The sequence below is a fragment of the Artibeus jamaicensis genome, unplaced genomic scaffold (genome assembly GCF_021234435.1).
Source record: "Artibeus jamaicensis isolate MK-2021 breed Jamaican fruit bat unplaced genomic scaffold, CSHL_Jam_final scaffold_474, whole genome shotgun sequence".
Taxonomy (NCBI): Eukaryota; Metazoa; Chordata; class Mammalia; order Chiroptera; family Phyllostomidae; genus Artibeus; species Artibeus jamaicensis.
This window is the reverse complement of record NW_026522046.1, coordinates 6,958,857-6,977,838: the sequence shown is the minus strand read 5'-3', so window position 1 is coordinate 6,977,838 and position 18,982 is coordinate 6,958,857. Positions and strand designations below refer to the sequence as shown.

The 18,982-nt window shown below is 42.9% G+C and overlaps 1 protein-coding gene across 3 annotated transcripts in view; it reads right to left on the bottom strand.

Moving 5' to 3' along the window:
- MCF2L2 (MCF.2 cell line derived transforming sequence-like 2) overlaps nt 1–9,060 on the bottom strand; it is a 211,617-nt gene extending 202,557 nt beyond the window's left edge. For all 3 annotated transcript variants that reach the window (XM_053657607.1, XM_053657610.1, XM_053657611.1), the window contains exon 1: nt 8,174–9,060. In XM_053657607.1, the coding sequence (XP_053513582.1) occupies nt 8,174–8,249 (76 nt within the window). In that variant the 5' untranslated portion in view covers nt 8,250–9,060. The remainder of the gene's footprint in view (nt 1–8,173) is intronic.
- Between the last annotated feature and the right edge of the window lie 9,922 nt (nt 9,061–18,982).

The window sequence follows — 18,982 nt, the reverse complement described above, 5'->3', positions numbered from 1 at the left end:
CTGTGGTACCTAAGCACCTAGGTGGTCACACAAGGGCAGTACACCTTGGAATATACTCCACATGAAACAAAGATGTGATGGGGGAACTCAAGAGTTGAAAATGTTTTAATTTTGAGTTATACTCAATAGGCTTAGTAATTAATGCACGTAGAAAACTGTTGTTCCAGGAACTGGAATTTATGACTGGACCCTCCCTGACTCCAGGACACCCACAGGCAATTCTATCTTTGTGCTGCAGATGGTATCTGAGCCCCTGAGCTCCAGGGAGAGATGACTGCCACTCAGGACACAGATAAAGGATCATTGGCCAGCAGATGAAAGGATGCCAGGAAAATCACACTGCAGCTTTTATCTGATTGACCTTTTCCCTGAATTCCAAACCCTTCACCTACCCTCTTCTTCTTATGAAAAGGTTGGTCTGAGATGAGGTGTAAGATGGTCTTTAGGGTACATGACTCACGATCTTCTCAGATCTCCAGCCATTTGAACAAAGTGTCCGTAAAGATTCAAACCTTGTCTGTACTTACTGGCTCTGGTAGTGACAGGAAGCACGAACACTGACTTTTCTGATTACAGAAGCACATGGAACACAGGCCAAAAAATTTATTTTGTCCAGAGTCAGCCCCTAACACTGCCTAAGTATTTCATACACTACTGATTCTAAAGGTCAGAAGCATCAGATCAGCATGTTACCACACTGGTTTTGAGGTAACTGCACAGCATGCCATGTTACCACTCTGGTTTTGAGGTAACTGCACAGCCTAAAGCCCTCTTCTCTGAAAACTTCCTCCCACATCAAAACCAAGCCAGTTTCAGAGCCCACCACTGATGTTTATACACTCATCTGCTTGACTCTGCAGACCAGCTCTCTGTGCATTCATTCATCAGTGGGTTAGGATGCCAGGTTGCCACCCTCAGCCACTGTCCCATTCCAGCTCCAGAGACAGTCACCCACTGACTTTCAGGCTCAGGGTCTCACTGCACAAATTCTCACTCTGGGGAATCGGACTGGCCTCGCCCAAAGGGGATTTGGCACTTCTGATCATGCTGTGTTTCTCCCTCCAACAGGGACCAAGCACTCACAAGGCAATACTTAGAAATTCACCTTCTATCACTCCCATGGAATGAGTATTGTTATCCTCATTTTACATATGAGAGGAACTAAGACTCAATGTCAGTTTTCAGTGACATTCTCCACAGTAGAGAAAATACTAATTCACCTTTAGAATCAATATTATTGACATTGATTTTAAGGAATCCTGATTTAATAAATGACCAATCTCTATAACATGGGTACTCATTATCATGGCAACATCTGCATTAATATTTTGCTTATTACCCTCACCAAAAGCTGGCATCTCACTTCATAAACACAGTCACACACATTCAGTCTCCAGAGCACCACATTATATCTGAGAAAATCCAACACCTGACTCAGGTTACCAATAAACCAAAATTCTATTTCTCTGTCTTCACCATCCAAATATGAACAATTCAAAGGCAGAAGTCACAGTCTACATCACCAATGCTCAAAGGAGCGATGAAGGCAGCCAGTCTCCAAGCTGGCAACCATGGTGGGCAGGAAAATGCCTTCCATCAGCCCCACCACCAAGATATCAGTGTCCTGATACCCAAAAACTGTGTTAGCCAGCTTACATGGCAAGGGGCATTAAGGTTGCAGATAGGAATTAAGGCTGCTAATCAGCTGACCTTAAAATAAAGAGGACCCAGTGTTATCACAAGGGTCCTTAAAAATGGAAAAGGAAAACAAAAGAGAAAGCTATAGAGATGGCAACATGACAAAGACCAGACAGATGTTGCTGCCTTTGAGGATGGAGGTGAGGGCCATAAGCCCTTATTCTTAAAAGAGTAAGTCCAGTTTAAATAAGCCTTGCTATAGAAAAGCAGTTTTCATTTCAGAAATGAGCATATAATTTTTATTCCATAGTCTTTGTTGAACAATTTAGGTAATACTGCCATCTTAACAAATTAAGTCTTCTGATCTGTGAAAATAAGATGCTTTTCTATTTATTTGGGGCTTCTCTAATTCCTTTCAAGAATGATTTATGGTTGTTAAAGTACATGTGTTACAACTCTTGCATCAAAATTATTCCTGAGTATTTTGTTCTTTTTGATGGTATTATAAACTGAATTGTTTCTTAATTTCATTTTCAGATTGTTCATGGTTAGAATTTACAAATAGTTTGTTTTTTAATACTGACCTTGTATCGTTGAACCTTGAACTCATATATTAATTCAAATAGGTTTTTTAGTGCATTATTTAGGATTTTCTATACATAAAATGTCATCTGTAAATACAGATAGTTTTACTTTTTTCTTTCCAATATGGAGGCCTTTTTATTTCATTTTCTTGCCTAATTGCATTTGCTAGACTCTGTAGTACAATGCTGAGTAAAAGTAGTGAGGATAAACATCCTCATCTCTTTCCTTTTTTTTTTTTTTTTTAGTTTTATTTAGTTATTTTTCAAGTACAGTTTTTTGTCTATTTCTCCCATTCCGGCCCCCCACCCCGTCTCCCCACCTCCCTCATCTCTTTCCTGATCTTAATGGGAAAGCCTCCAGTCATTCAGTATTAACTATGACGTTAGACATGGGATTTTTAAGAATACCCTTTATCAAACTGAGGAAACTCCCTTCTATTCCTAGTTTGTTGAGTAATTTTTTTAAATCACAAATAGGTATGATATTTTGTCAAATGCTTTTTCTGCTTCTACTGTTATGATTATGTGGTGTTTGTCCTTTATTCTATCGTCACAGTGTATTGCATCACTTGATTCTCAGATGTTAAACCAATCTCACCTTCCTGGGACAAATCCCATTCCAACACAATAGATAATCCTTTTTATATGTTGCAGGATTTGGTGCTAGTATTTTTTTAAATCCTCACCCAAGGATATGTATTTATTGATTTTTAGAGAGAGAGGAAGAGAGAGAAAGAGAGAAACATTGATGTGAGGGAGACACATCAGTCAGTTGTCTTCCATATGCACCCCAACTGGAAATCAAACCTGCAACCTACATGTGTGCCCCGACCAGGAATCAACCCACAGCCTTTTGGTGTATGGGATGGTCCTCCAACCAACTGACCCAACTGTCCAGTACTTGGTGATAGCATTTTGTTGAGGCTTTTTGTGTCCAGATGCATAAGAGATATTAGCTTGTAGTTTTCTTACAATGTCTTGGTTTTGTCTGATTTTGGTATTAGGGTAATACTGGCCTTATAAAATGAGCTGAAGAATATTCCCTCCTCTTCTATTTTTTGGAAGAGTTTGTGACAAATTTGTATTAATTCTTCTTTAAATGTTTGGTACAATTCACCAGTCAAGCCATCTGGTGCTGAACTTTCCTCTGTGTAAATGCTATGTGAGCACTGAAGGTAGGCTAAGCTAAGCTATGATGTTCAATTGGTTAGGTGTATCAAATTCATTTTCAACTTATGATATTTTCAACTTACAATAGGCTTATTGGGACATAAACCCATCATAAGTCAAGGAGCATCTATTGTAGAGTTCCAACTATTCACTGTTTATTAATGCAATGAAATATTATTTTATTATGGGGTAAAAAAGCTTTTCTAGATATTTAAGGATTTATTACATTTTATTTTGTACTTCGCAATTTATTTGTTCATCAATCTTAGCATTCAAAAAAATTTAATAGACCCTGAAGAATCCATAAGCCTAGGCACAGTGTCTAGAGAGCCTAATATAAAAAAATCACTCAGATGGAGTTAATTCCCTTTTGGGGTGGATGAAGTCTACTCCAGCATGTCTAGTTGTTTCCACTGGAAACATTCCCATCTAAGCAACAAATACCCTAATTAGATCCTTCCTACAGCACCAATAGCTGAAAATCCTAGCCACTTCAGCCATGACTCTCCAATGTAGAATAATGAGTCTTGGCCTTAATTTCTCAGTTTGATTTTCTTCTGGTTGCATATTACCCATGCTGGTATCATCCTAAAAGTAGTGACCTGGGTTACAAGTCAAAATCCTACAGCTTTTGTCATCAAAACAGCCACCAATCTAATTTCCAATTATATAAAGAATGTCTCAAAGGATACTCCCTTCTGACTCACATTTTCACTGGGCATGGCCAAACATATGAACCTATTTTAGAACAACAATGGTGTTAAGATCAAAATCACAACTTCTAATATAAGATGGCAAGGTGAGAGCATGAACCGGACTGGAAATGTGAAACCTGCATGCGGGATGACTGACACCAACCAGCTGGATGACTAAGGTTTTCCGCTGACCGGCAACCCCGTGCGAGCCACGTGTGCCCTGTCTATCAGAATCCCAGAGCCACCTGAGGTGCATCAGCAGGAAGTCCAGTGTGCTCAGGCAGCACCTCTGCACACGAATAACAGTACAGCAAAAGCAGCAGAGAAGGTTCAAGAACAAAAAGAATAAGGTGGAGAAAATCAAACAACTCTTTTCTGATTCTGAAATTCTGTAATTGAACCAATGCGACTTTGTAGACCAGAATAAGGGGGAGAGGATAGTCCTACTTGTATCCTGCATGGGTTAAAAACACATCTGTTTACATGTGAGCTACATATTTTATGAGGGTCACTGACAAACTAACAAATCCAAAAATGTGTGAACCATATCACATAAAGAAATTGAAGGTCTTAATGTATACTTGAACAATGGGGCTTAGGAGGGAAGAGTTATCCACAGATACTTCAGAGCTGTCCTTAAAAGTATAAAGTTGCTTGGTATTACTGAATACTCAAAGGCCAGTACAAGGCACAAAAAAATCATTCATATATTCAGCAAACATTTATTCTGCACTTCCATGGAGGGAGACTCTGTTTTAGGTAACTGGGCCACATGGATAAGTAATGAGAGGTCTGGGAGCAGAGATAAGCACACAAATAATCAGCTAGCCACAATACAAGGAAGAGTGTGAGAGGTGCCATGTGAATAGAACAAAACCTACTTGGGAAATCAGAAGTGGGGCTCATTATATCCCTCTGGCAGGATAAAAGAAAGCCCCTGAAAAAGGAAGCATTGAATTGGGCTTATAAGGTGTGGGAAGAAATATATTAAAGGGTCATTCTAGGTGGAGGGAAAGCAGAAGAATATGTTTAGAGGTGGGAACAGATAGAGTGGAAATTATAGGGGAACAAAGCTGAAGGACACAATAGTCCAAGTTGAACGGCCATAAGTATAGAGATACCAAGTACTGGAAAGGCTAAAGGGTGCCAAATAGTGAGGAGCTTGTACTCCAGACTACAGAGAATGACTATGTAAGGGCATCATGAAAGTTTTTGTAATACACAAGTACTGCGTCGCTGTGAGTTTTCATTGTTGTTGTTATTGTTTTGTTTTTATTCCTGGTATAGGTTAGAAGCAAATACAGGAGAGGCAGAGGACTTGCACAATGGTTAGTCAGGAAGAATGACGTCCTGATCAGCTCAGATGCAGGTAGCAGTGGGAATGGGTGTGGGGAAAGAGACCCGTGAGATAGTTCAGAAGCTGAATGAAGAGGATGCAGAGCTGAATCAGCAAATCTCTGGGACGGTGGAAAGAGCAGAAACCCCAGCTGGAGGAGAAATTGGCTGAGGGACGGGGTGGCCACTGAATATGGAAGTACATTTTTTAAATATATAAAAAGCCCTGGCTGGTGTAGCTCAGGGGATTGAGCTCAGGCCTGCAAACCAAGGAATCTCAGTTTGATTCCCAGTCAGGGCACATGCCTGGGTTGCAGGCCAGTTCCTAGCAGGGGACCCATGAGAGGCAACCCTACATTGATATTTCTCTCCCTCTCTCCTTCCCTTCCCCTCCAAAAATAAATAAAATCTTAAAAAAAAAATTTAAATACACACACATATATATATGTGTGTATATATATATATATATATATATATATCTGAGATATAACATCCAAGTGGTTTATTTTTCAAAAGTCTAAAAATGTGGTAAGACATGAGATAAAACTTGATTGCCTGTTTCTCCTGGGACCTATTTTATTCCTTAAACCTTTTGGAAAGTTATTATTGGGTCTTACCAGAATAATGTAGTACTTTAGAGTAAAAATGGAGCCTAATAGTTCAGTATGTGAAGCCAACATAGAGATCTCAACAGCTGCCATGACCTTGCCCTTTGTGCTGTGGTAAGACAGAGAGGAAGGTGACCCAGACACGGCAGAACACCACAGCTATATGGTGCTTCCATATTGTTACCCTAGTGAATGACTAGGATAGGACCAGGAGAATGTTCCACAGCCTTGCTCCAAGCACTTTTCAACCCTTTCTCAACTCATGACCACACACCTCAGAAGCAGCTCTCCAAGGAAACTCCTAAAAAGAACAGTCAAATGCAGAGCTAATACACCCTGGCAGAAGTTCTACGGGCCACTCATTGCAACTCCCCATGAAGGCAGGGGCTGTCGCAGCATTAGAGACCCCCTCAATGAGATCCCCAAACAGAGCATCTGAAGAGCTGCCTTCTGGTCCCAAGCCTATCCCTTGTTACCCCTGAAACCATAGGTGGGATATAATAATGTATACACCACCTTTGGGGTATATGCCCCACCTATTCCATAGGCTTGTGAGGTCACACAGGAGACAGAATTCTGCAAAGAGCACAGATGCCCTGGATCAGCAGTAGTTCTTCAGAGGCAGAAACTACGCTAAGGCATGTTTGTATCCTACGTGGAGCTGACTATGAAAGGAGGGAGGGAGCAAGGTGGGCAAAAAATCCCCCAGCCCGACCCCCACAGGCAGCCTAGTGTTAGCCAAGAGTATTGCCTATCAGACCTTCAGGAAGATCTACATCCAGAAAAACAGGACCTTAATACTCACCCGGGTCTCCCTCCCGGTCCACTGACCTGCCCAAGACCTTTAGTGGCCCAGGGCCCAGGGAGATGATCAACAACACATCACAGTGTAAACAGTGTTTCTACCCACCTTATCTTACACGTAGCCTCAGAGCTGAGTAGGGAAGGATTCTTAAAATTCCTATTTTTCAGCCTGAGGTTCGATGGCTTATCCAGGGAAGGATCCAATGGGTCATACCCCTAGTCCACTGCTCTCTCTATGCCACAATTTCACGCACAAGCTGATATTTGGCACAGTCATCTCAGCATTCAATACATTCAAATTCTAAATGCTCTTTTATTATTTTCCTTCTTACTTCACCCTGTCTTCAGCAATATTTCACATTAACAGGGAAGGCTATTTCACAGCTTTCCCTGTTAGGATTCTACTGACCTTTTCTATTAGGTCAAACCAATTTTAAAAAACCAGTTTGGTTGCCACATTTGGCCCCAGAAACAATTTTGAAAACAGAATCCTCAAAACTGGGCCTTGTCATACTGGCCATCTTCAGAAAGTATATCCCCACATGTGTATCACTCAACCGGGACTTCATTATTGTACCGAATGCACTGGACCAGGGCACTCTAAGAGCAGTGATTACTCACTAATAGCATCAAGATTTAACATATAAATACCAAAAAGGCAGTTTTAACAAATGGGCGTGACACTGAGGTATAAACTTCCAGACTTTAGCAGTGAAAACTGATTTGCACTCATGGAAGGGTCTCAAAGTGAAGTGAGCAACAGAGAAAATTACCCCGAAATTTCAGTCAAACGCATCCAAAGGCTCTCCACCTGAGTGCGTCCGGAGAAGGGGTGACACGGGAAGAACCTGCATTTCACTACGCTCTCTGTTGAACCAGCCTCCAGTGTTTGGCAGTAGTTTCCGCTGGAAACATGGGCTTTCGTCCCTCCTGTTCCCTCTCCTTCCCCATTACCTGGTAAATTACGACACAACTCCCCGCCCTCGCCCCAGGTCAGAAGTGGGTAATGGATCCTTATCAACCCACTAGACCTTGGTCTAGGGCCAAACAGATTTGGCAACTGCCTGGTAAAACTGCCTTGTCAACGTGCCCCACGGTCTGCCCGGGCCCTACCCGACATGGGGACCGCGGGGTCGCACGTGCCGCGCCCTGGGGATGCCTGTTACTACCGCTGCTCTGAGCAGCATCCAGGCGGAGACGCAGGGCACGCGCCCCACGGCCTCTCCGAGAAAGGCGCTGCTCCTGGGCCTCGGATGAGAACAGGGGGAGAAGCCGCCCCAGACTTCGCCCACACCCTTCATTAACAAACGGGAAAGAAAAAAAAAAAGGTTTCATTTACCGATATGAGTGGTCACGGTGGTCAGTCGTCGGGTGAGCTCTTGGGGGGCCATTTCTTCTTTTAACCAAAACAGCATTTCACACACCAAAAAATCAATACATAAACAAAACAGAGCAGCACAAAACTGTTTCTACCGCTGCTCCGGGTAGTTTTCTAGGGGCATCTCCTCTGTAGGATGTTCCCAGCTCTGCGCTCCCTCCCTCTCTTCCGAGACGAACCGGGTCGCTGTCAGCCAAGGCCAACTCTCCCGGGCCACGGGGCCAGACGCTGCCAGCCACCCCGTCTGGGGGATTATTTTAAAGATTAAGTCCAGCAGCTTTCCCAACGTGACGTCTGGTTTTGAGAGACTGGAGAATGGCAGCTCCGTGGGTGAGAAAATCAAGTCGCCCCAGTCTCGCTATAACTGCGCATCAGGGCTTTCCTGGCCGAGGGAGCGTCGGGGTTTCTGGATCAGCAGCCCTGAGTCGTAGGGTCTCCGGCGCGGCCTTGCAGGAGGGTTGGGATGGAGGATGCTTGGTTCGCTGGCAGGGGAAGCGCGGAACCTGCGAGTGCGTGCGGAGAGTGGAGGAGCAGAGGCGGCAGGAGGACCTGCTGCTCTGCACCGCCCACTCCGCCACCCGCATGGCTCTCCAGCTTCCTGCCTTGGTGCCCACCTATCCCCGCCCCTGGGCGACGCTGGGGACTGTGGGGGAGGTGCGCACACGCCTCAGCACCGCCTGTTTACGCACGAGGTAGATGCGACCCCTCCCTAGCGGGCAACTCACGCTCTCGCTCCTGGGAGACTCGGAGTGGAGAGAGTTGGCCAGCACCGGGGTTCTGAACGCCGGAGGTGAGAAGGGGGCTAACTGGCAGAGGGGGAGCCATCCCGCCAGGATGCGGGAAGGAGGGCTGGGTGACGGCCTGCTGCGGGTTCCCGTATTCTGACTGGAGCTGAGAGGCGGTTGCGGAGGGGTGGGGGCAGTTGGAGTCCCCGCCCTCTTCTTTAGGGGTTGTTCCACGCAGTTATCAGAGTCCACTGGACACACCCGCACTTGAGGCCCAGACAGGGCTGGGCACGCATGTGCACACACACACACACACACGTCTCCACCGTGTGGGCCTTTCCCTTTCTGCAGCTACCGCTTGCGCCACTGCTCCATGCGCCAGCTGCCAGGCGCACGGCGCTCCACCCTGGAAAGGTCCTGGCACAGCACCCTTGCCGGCCCCCCTCTGCTCCTCAGTTCCGGGAGCGTCTCTTCCGAGCATCTAATGGGTTGGAGACGCTCTCCCGCGGCTTTCTTAGACGGTTCCAGATACTACTACCTGACAGGAAAGGAAGAGAAAGACTAACTCTGTTCAGCAGAGCTCTGCAGGGGAAAGCCTAAGCAAACGGAAAATCCGGGCAGGTGGTCCCCCAATACCGGACAACAGGGAACCCTGAATATCCGATCGCCAGAGTACTGGGACCACCCACATACACATGTTCTGAACTAATGCCAGGAAGCTCAAGTTTACTCCTCACACGTGTTTAAAAGAAAAAAAAAAAAAAGCCAAACCCCAAATACTCGGGGTCCAATTTCTAATAGGAGCCACTTGCCCCTCATCCCCAGGCTTGGGGGACATTTTTAAATTCTTTCTGTTACAACTGTGGGCTGTGGTTAATGTTATCAACAAGTTTGGGTTCTTATCTCCTGATACAAAAGAATTTAGACCAGGGATGCTGATAAAAGCAAAGGCGGATTATTGGGGCTCTGCAGAGGGCAAGAACACTGAGAGGGGCCTCAGGTTCCGTCCACCGAAGGTGGAGCTTACTATTCCTCGGGAACACAGAAGTTGCCGGGGTGAGCCAGTTAGGAAGTAGGTTAGCAGACTTCTCCTTTTCTGGAACACAGCTATCCGGGTATAGAACTCTGCTGTCCAGGTATATTTAGTGAAGCGAAGCATTCTAGGATTCAGTGCAGCACTTATTATGGGATGCACAAAGGGACGTTCCCAACCAGGTGATCTGTGTCTTGGCTTTAGATCCAAAAAACAAACTTAAAAGAAGAGGGTAGTTCTTGGACCATTGCTTTATAATAACTTATTGATAACTGCATTAGTTCTGGCAGGGCTTGACCTGATGGAGTAATTTGGGGGAACATTTTATTCTACCTGTTCCAGGTAAGAGATGATGTTAGTCCACCTGCACCATGAGGTGTGTGCTGAGGTTTCTCCCTTCTAGGAGGTTTACACACCTTGCATTCTGCCTGCACAAGTAGAACAACCTTTTTGTTTTTAATAGCGTCCTCCTGCAAATTATTCAGAAAGGGGTCAAAGACCCAAAGGAGTAAACAGCTCTGGATTGTGTTTCCATGGTGGTTTCTGACCCTATTCAAGGGTCACAAGTATTCTTGAGGAAACAAAGGAGATGTTTCCTATTGGTAGCAGTCAGAACCCAGGTGCCCAGTCAGAGCCCATTGTAAGTTTGGGTCACTAGGAACCAGCACATTGCTAAAGAGACTGATGATATGGCACATTCTGGACTTTGCAGATCCTCAGCTTCCTGGATTCAGCCATGCCCTTAAGGGTGAGAATCATGAAAAGAAGGGAGTGGGGAAATGAAGAGAGTCAGAGGAAGTAGGAGAAGCTTATGAATAGGAATGAAAGAAAAAAGAGATAGAAAGGAAATAAATCACTCTCAGTGCTGCTGTTCTTTCCCACATCTGTACCTTCACAGTCTTCAAAGGTTTCCATGGAGACGAATTGGCTGCATTTACGGCAAGATGTAGCAGGCAGTGCCTGTCTGCAGAAATCAATTCTGTCCCTGAATCACTAACACATGTTCTCCCAGGGCCTGGACTGCTTTGCCTGGGTCATGGGGGAAGGGGTTGTCTCCGATCTCCCAGTCCCATTTCCAGTTCTGAGATCCTGTAAGTGTAAAAAGAAATGAGCACATAGTTTTCAATAGTTCCTGACTTGTTCCTCCGAGTCATTCTCTCCATTGCTCTTACAAATGGGGACATGCTTCTGGTCTTCTCTTCTTCCTCACCCTAATGCCTTCTGTGCTTCCTTTTCTCCTTCCTAATTATGATCTGTTTCCTTGCTCTAAAATATGGCAAAATTAAGGCACAAGCCAAAATAGCCTGCCTCCCTCTCCAATTAATTAATTAAAAGTCACATCGATCGATTACAGATGCCCAGAGTTGTGGTAGACCGTGTCAAGTACAGCAACTACCACAACCATATAGTAAGTGGCTGCTCTGTGCCTGGTATAATGGTATTTCACGAACATCATTTAAGCTTCGCAATAACCCTGTAAGGGGTTTAGTCTAATTTCACAGATGCTGCTGGCACAAGGACATATTACTAATCTTACGAATCTAGACCATTCTCTTCTTCCAGGTAAGGATTTGCCTGAGCCGGCAAAGAGGAACCATCCTCCAAACCCTGCCAAGGTGATTCCATCTCCCTGTTGGTGGACTATGAGCACTGCCTCTGACGATGAAGAGAAAGACAAAGGACCAACCTTGTGTGCCTCCGATGAGGGTGAGGAATGCCTGGGGCGCCACTGGGGCCACCTAGTTCGGTCCAGATCAGTGGCTCTCAAACTAGTGAATCATTTTCCAGGAGATTTTTTAAAAATACAGATTCCGGGTTCCACCTCCAGAGATTTTGATCCCTGTGTGGGAAGGGCCCTGAAAATGTGCATTTCTCACAAGTCCCAGGAATACTGATACCACACTTTGGGACCACACTTTGGACACCACAAACTTCTTAAACTGAAAATCACAATGTAATCTAAGTTTTACATCATGAAACAGCAGACACACAGACACATAATTGAAAAATTGTATGGATAATTTTTTCTCACTACATGTGAAGCCCTAAACTACTTTCTATTCTATTTCATTTTTTCAAAACGATGGTCCAAATTGACTTGCATTTGGAAAGTGTGGTGTTATAGTTATGTAAGAAAACACCCTCGTTCTCCTGGAAGTGTGTGAGTCTACTGAAGTCTCAAGAGATGACATGTCACTGTCTGTACTTTCAACTGCCAAAGAGAATAATGAAGTAAATACTTAAAACATTAATAATTGTTAAATCGTGGTCATGTATGGGTTATTTTACTATTCTCTCTACTTTTGTCCATGTTTAAAATTCTTCACACTTTGAAAAGGTTTTTAGAATGGTTGTTTGGACCTACTGAACTGGTGGGGTGACGGAAAGGGTGACGGAGAAGGTGGCAGGAAATAGAGGATCAAGTGGGTAGAGCAGCACGGCAGCAGGCGGCCGGGCTCCCCACAAATCCCTCAAGATAAAACCTCTTTAGGGCCCCTTTCTACACACCTCACTCTGCCTTCACTGTATCTTCCACCTTGGCCTTGGGCTACCATACATATTGTACCTTATTCACCTCTATAAATACCTATTCGTCTCCGAACCCCACAGCTCCCAGACAAAGCCCAGAATGAGAGAACGTCCCTTAGCAAAAACCTCTCATTTTACGGAGGCTTGGACCTCCCTCAACATTATGAGGGTACTTCTTCCTCCAGTGCCAGCTGGTAGGATAAGCCTCTCTGAGTTGTGAGCTCATTTGGTTTAATATGCAGACCAGACCGTGATCTTTGACTAACAGGGTCACACCACTGCCCCCCTACTGCACAAATGTCTGGATAGGTGAACCCAAGAAGTGAAGTCACCTGAGCTCACACCGCTCTGACAGTCATTCCGCTGTCATCTTCTGTCTCCTGAAACCAGCCTGAATTGCCTGTTGGCAAAGATCTGTTGACTATATTTGTGTAGGTCTATATCTGGGCACTTTATTTTGTTCACTTGATCTTTTTTGTCTATTCTTTCACCAGTCTCATGCTGTCTTGATTACTGTTTAAGAATTTCTATAGCCAGGGTGTATGTGTATGATATTTGTATGTTTTATTAGATTTTATCAGTGTTATATTCACTTCATAAACAGAATTTGGAAGGTTTCCTTCTTTTTCTATGCTCAGGACAGACCAATAGCAATAGACTCAGGTGTTCTTTAAAGTTGCTCAGTAGAATTGTTCTGTGAAATAACACAGGCGTGGCACCTTTATGCGTGGGTGTGGGAAAAGGCAGTTCTCTATCGCCATCTGTATCTTCTATGATAACTGACTGATCTTAGAATTTCTACCTTTGGGGGATATTTTGATAATTTATATTTTCTTGTAATTTCATCCAGGTTTTCAAAAGTCATTTCATGGAGTTGAGTAAAGTAATTCCATTCAATTCTATTAATTATTTCTATGCCTGTTATTTCCCCTTATCACTTTATATTTTGATTGTGCTTCCTGTCTTTCTTAAAAGTTAGACAACCATCCTATTATTTTTTCTTTTAAATCTTATATTTATTAGTATTCATATCTATTTTTCAATTGATTGACTTCTTCTTTTATCCTAACTCCTTTCTTTTGCTTTCCATAGGATGACTTTGTTCATTGCTTTCTTACTTAGAAATTAGAGGTTTCTACTTGGATGGATATTTCATTTACTTTGCATTTTCTTTTCAGCACTGATTTTGAGTATCCCACAGAAACTAAGATGCAGTGCTTTACCTATTTTTATTTTTAAAATAAAAAATAAAAGAAGGTGTGGGACCTCCTGTTTCCAGTTGGCAAAAAAAGCTTGGAAGTCACCACTCCATTCTAATAAGAAAAAAGCTGAAAACTGAAGAATCAATAACTCTACTTAGCTTCATAAGAGACATTAAGGTCACAGGGCAAACCACTGCCCCCAAGTTAGAGAGGATGACAGGCAAATACAGAGAATCACAATTTACAAAAGCCCATATGCAGTACTCTCTGCAGGAACCAGTGCTGGGATAGCGAAACCTGACCTGTAATTGATGGATTGATAGAAGCTCAGTGTGGAAAAATCAAAGAAAAACTGCAGGGGAACTCAGTCACAGGGAGGGGGGACATTTGTGAATTTTACCTCCATAAGCTCTACCAGGTCCTCATAGTGAGTATCAGTTCTAATGCAAGTTCAATCAAAATTCTAACAAATTATTTTGTGAATATTGAAAAACTGATTCTCAAGTTTATATGGAGAGACAAAAGACCAAGAGTAGCCAACACACACAAAATTGAAAAAGAACAAAGTTTGTAGACCAGTACTACCCAGCTTCAGGATTTACGATAGCCCTGACCAGTGGGGCTCAGTTGGTTGGGCCTCATCCCACAAAGCAAAAGGTCTCTTGCTGGAACCCCCAGTTAGGGCACCTGCCTGGGTTGCAGGTTCAGTCCCCAGTATGGGTGCGTATGAGAAGCAACCGATTGATGTTCCTCTCTCACATTGATGTTCCTCTCTTTCTCCCCACTTTCTCTCTAAAAATAAATAAATAAAACTTTTCTGTTAAAAAAAAAGATATACTCTAAAGTCACTTTAGAATTTAGAATGTCACAGTAATCGAGACTGTGGTATTGACAACTGAATAGATAGATCAACTGAAAAGCATAGATATCCCATTAATAGACTCGCATAAATATAGATCACTTTGTCAACAGATCATTGACAAAGGAACAAAAGCAATACAATGGAGCAAAGATTGTCTTTTCAACAAATGGTGCTGGAACAACTGGATACCCACAAGCAAAAAAAAAAATCTAGACACAGACCTTACACTCTTTACAAAAATTAACTCAAAATGGACCACAGGCCTAAATGTAAAATACAAAACTATAAAAAACGTAAGAGACACTTCCAGCCAAGATGGCAGCATAGGCAGACACAACTCACCATTTTGCACAACCACATCAAAATTACAACTAAAATATAGAACAGCCATTACTCAGAACCATCAGAAATTGAGTTGAATGGCAGTCTGACAGCTATGGAAGTAAAGAAACATCCACCACATCCATTGAGACTGGTAGGAGGAGAGGAGATGCAGAATGGGTAGGTCCCTCACTCACATGTGGTGGATAAAAATTCCAGAAGGGTATTTCAGGAATGAGGAATCTGAGCCCCACGTCAGGCCCCCCAGCCCAGGGTTCCAGTCCAGGAAGATAAGTCCCCACAACTTCTGGCTGCAAAAACCAAGAAACCAACAGAGATTGAGTCAATGGAAGAAACTTCTGGAGACCCAAGCAGTTCCTCTTAAAGAACTCACACACGTGGACTCACTGACTCAGACTCACTCCCTCTGAGCTCCAGCACCAGGATAGCAACTTGGAAGGCACCAGTGGTATATATGGAGATACTAAAGTATCTGGCAGAGGTGAGCAGAGGCCATTGTCCCTGCTTTAAAATCACACCCAAAGAGCTGACACGCTGGTACCATACCTGAGACTCCATCAACCTGGATAACATTGCTTAACCCATCTTGGAGATGCCCAGAGACTCTGCTGACCCAACTAACGAACCCACCCAAGCTGCTTTTCTATATGAATGGCTGATCTTGGCTCATGCTTCACAACTTCCTCAATCTTCTCAAACAAGCAACAGCTGGCCTCAGTGAGCCTCAGGCCTGGCACCATCAGCAGCCAGCTTAGATTCACAGCTTGGGTCACCTGGGAATCTCCAAGCCCACCACAAGTAGCAGCCTTTTCAGATTGTTTTATAGCTCATGCAGGTGGGCCCCAGGCAAAACACAGGTGGAGGCTGACCTTGGCCTGCACCACCCAGAAAACCCCAGGGCCAGCACACCCAGTGGGCAGCTACAGACCACATGGGAGTACCACAACCCTGCCTCTACACAGCTGACCCTCCACGCAGGGTGGAGGTTGGTGTGTAAATGGTCACAGCCAATCCTTGAAACTGACTGGCCTGCGTAAATTCCTCCCATTGACCTGCCAACAACAACCAAGGCTCAACTACTAAAGGAGGGTGTACTCAGCCTACACAAAGCATGCACCTCAAGTACTCAGCTTGGGTGGTAGGGTAGGCTGTGCCACTGGACCCTACAAGACACCCACCTCATTAGGCCATACCACCAAGACACAGTCAGAGCAGCTCTACCTAACACACAGAAACAAACACAGGGAGGCTGCTAAAATGAGGAAACAAAGAAACATGGCCCAAATGAAAGAACAGATGAAAACTCCAGAAAAAGAGCTAAATTAAATGGAGATAAGTGATCTACCAGATGCAGAGTTCAAAACACTATTTATAAGTATGCTCAAGGAATTTAGTGAGGACCTCAGCAGCATAAAAAAGGTCCAGCCAGAAATGAAGGATACACTAATTGAAATAAAGAATAATTTGCAGGGAAACAACAATAGAGTGGATGAAGCTGAGAATCAAATCCATGATTTCTAACGTAAGGAAGCAAAAAACAACAAATCAGAACAATTAGAAGAAAAAAGAATCCCCCAAAATGAGGACAGAATAAGTAGCCTCTGGGACAACTTCAAGAGGTTCAACATTTGCATCATAGAGGTACCAGAAGAAGCAGAGAAAGAGCAAGAAACTGGAAATCTATTTGAAAAAATAATGAGCAAAAACTTCCCTAATTTGGTGAAGGAAATAGATCTGCAAACCCAGGAAATACAAAGAGTCCCAATTATGATAGATGCAAAGAGGCCCATTCCAAGACATATCATAATTAAGATGTCAAAGTTTAAAAATAAAGAATATTAGAAGCAACAAAAGAAAAGAAGTTAGTTACCTACAGAGGAGTTACCATAAGACTGTCAGCCAATTTCTCAAAAGAAACTTTGCAGGCTAGAAGGGATTGGCAAAAAATATTCAGAGTCATGAAAAGCTTGGACCTACAGCTAAGATTGCTCTACCCAGCAAAGCTATCACTTAGAATTGAAGGGCAGATAAAGAGCTTCCCAAACAAGAACTAAAGGAGTTCTAAAAAACTAAAGGAGTTAATCATCACCAAACCATTATTGTATGAAATGTTAAGGGACTTATTTTAAAAAATAAGGAAGATCAAAACTATGAATAATAAAATGGCAATAAATACAAATCTACCAACAATTGAATCTAAAAAACAAACGAAGCAAACAAGAAGAACAAAGACAGAATCGTGGATACAGAGAGCATTTTGATGGTTGCCAGATGGGAGGAAGGTATGGGGGAATTGGTGAAGAGCTGAGGTGATTAAGAAGTACAAATAGGTAGTCACAGAATGGCCATGGATGTAACGTAGAGTATAGGAAACGGAGTAGCCAAAAGAACTTATACTCGTGACCCATGGACATGAACAGTGGTGGGGGGACTGCCTGAGGGAGTGTGCGTGCTGGGTGGAGAGGAACAAAGAGAGGGAAATCAGGATAACTGTAATAGCATAACCAATAAAATATAATTTTTTAAAAGAAAAAATAAAACCTAGATTACCTAGGGTTTGGTAAAGACTGTCTAGATACTCCACCAAAGGCATGGCCCATGAAAGAAAGAATTGGTAAGCCGGATTTCATTAACAGTAAGGTTTTCTGCTGTGTGTAGACACTACCAAGAGAATAAAAAGAGAAGCTTCAGACTGGGAGAAAATATTTACAAAAGATATATCTGCTAAAGGACTGTTATCTAAAATATAAAAAGAACCCATAAAACTCAACTGAAGGGCCCTGCCCCTGTAGCTCACTTGGTTAGAGCACTGTCCCGATGTGCCAGAGTTTCAGATCCCATCCCTGGGCAGAGCACACACAGGTGTCAACCAGTGAATGCATAAAAAAGTGGAAAGACAAATCAATGTTTCCTTCTCTTCCTCTTTCTCTAAAAAGCAGTGAGTAAAAATTTTTTTTAAAACTCAACAGTAAAAGAACAAACAAGCTGATCATAAAAATGAATCAAAGACCTTACCATACACATCAGCAAAGAAGATGGCAAATAAACATATGAGAAGATGTTCCACATCACACATCATCAGGGAATTTGTAAACTAAAATGACAATGACAAACACTGCACACTTGCTCTAGAATAGCCAAAATCCTAAACACTGACAGCACCAAATGCTGGTAAGGATGTGGAGCAACAGGGATTCTCATTCATTGTTGGTGGGAATGCAAAATGATACAGACACTTTGGAAGAGAATTTGGACAATTTTTCACAAAACTAAACATACTCTTACCGTGTGATTAAAAAATTGTGCTCCTTGATATTATGTCCACACAAAAACCTGCACATTGGTATTTGTAGGAGTTTTATTCATAAGTGCCAAAACTTGGAAACAACCAAGATGTCCTTCAGTAAGTGAATGAGTAGATAAATTGTGGTACATCCAGACCATGGAGTATATTCAGCGTTAGAAATAAGCTATCAAGTCGTGAAAAAACAAGGAAGAAGCTTAAATGCATAAATATTAAGTGAAAGAAGACGATCTGAAATGGCTGTTTCCTACTATGTGACATTCAGAAAAAGATTGGTGGTTGCCAAGAGTTACGAGCAGGGAGGAAAGAACAGGTGATTATGATGTGTCGATGGAGGCTCATTCACTATAACGAACGCACCACTCTGGTTGGGGACATGGATGATGGGGGAGGCTATGCATATGTGGTGGCAAGCAGTATATGGAAAATCTCTGTATCTTCTGCTCAATTTTGCTGCGAACCTAAAACTGCTATAAAAAAATAAAGTCCACCAACTTGCAACCCAAAGTTGAATAAGTTCTGGAGATTTAATGCACTGCATAGTGGTTATAGTCAACAATACTATATTATATAATTCAAGATTGCTAATAGGCTAGATCTTAAATATCATTACCACAAAAAAAGAAATAATAATGTGATGTGATAGAGGTGTTAGCTATGGCTATGATGATAATCTTATGCAATACATAAGTGTATCAAATCAACCCATTGTATAGATACACCTTAAACTTACACAATGTTATATGTCAATTTGTCGATTACATCTCAATTTT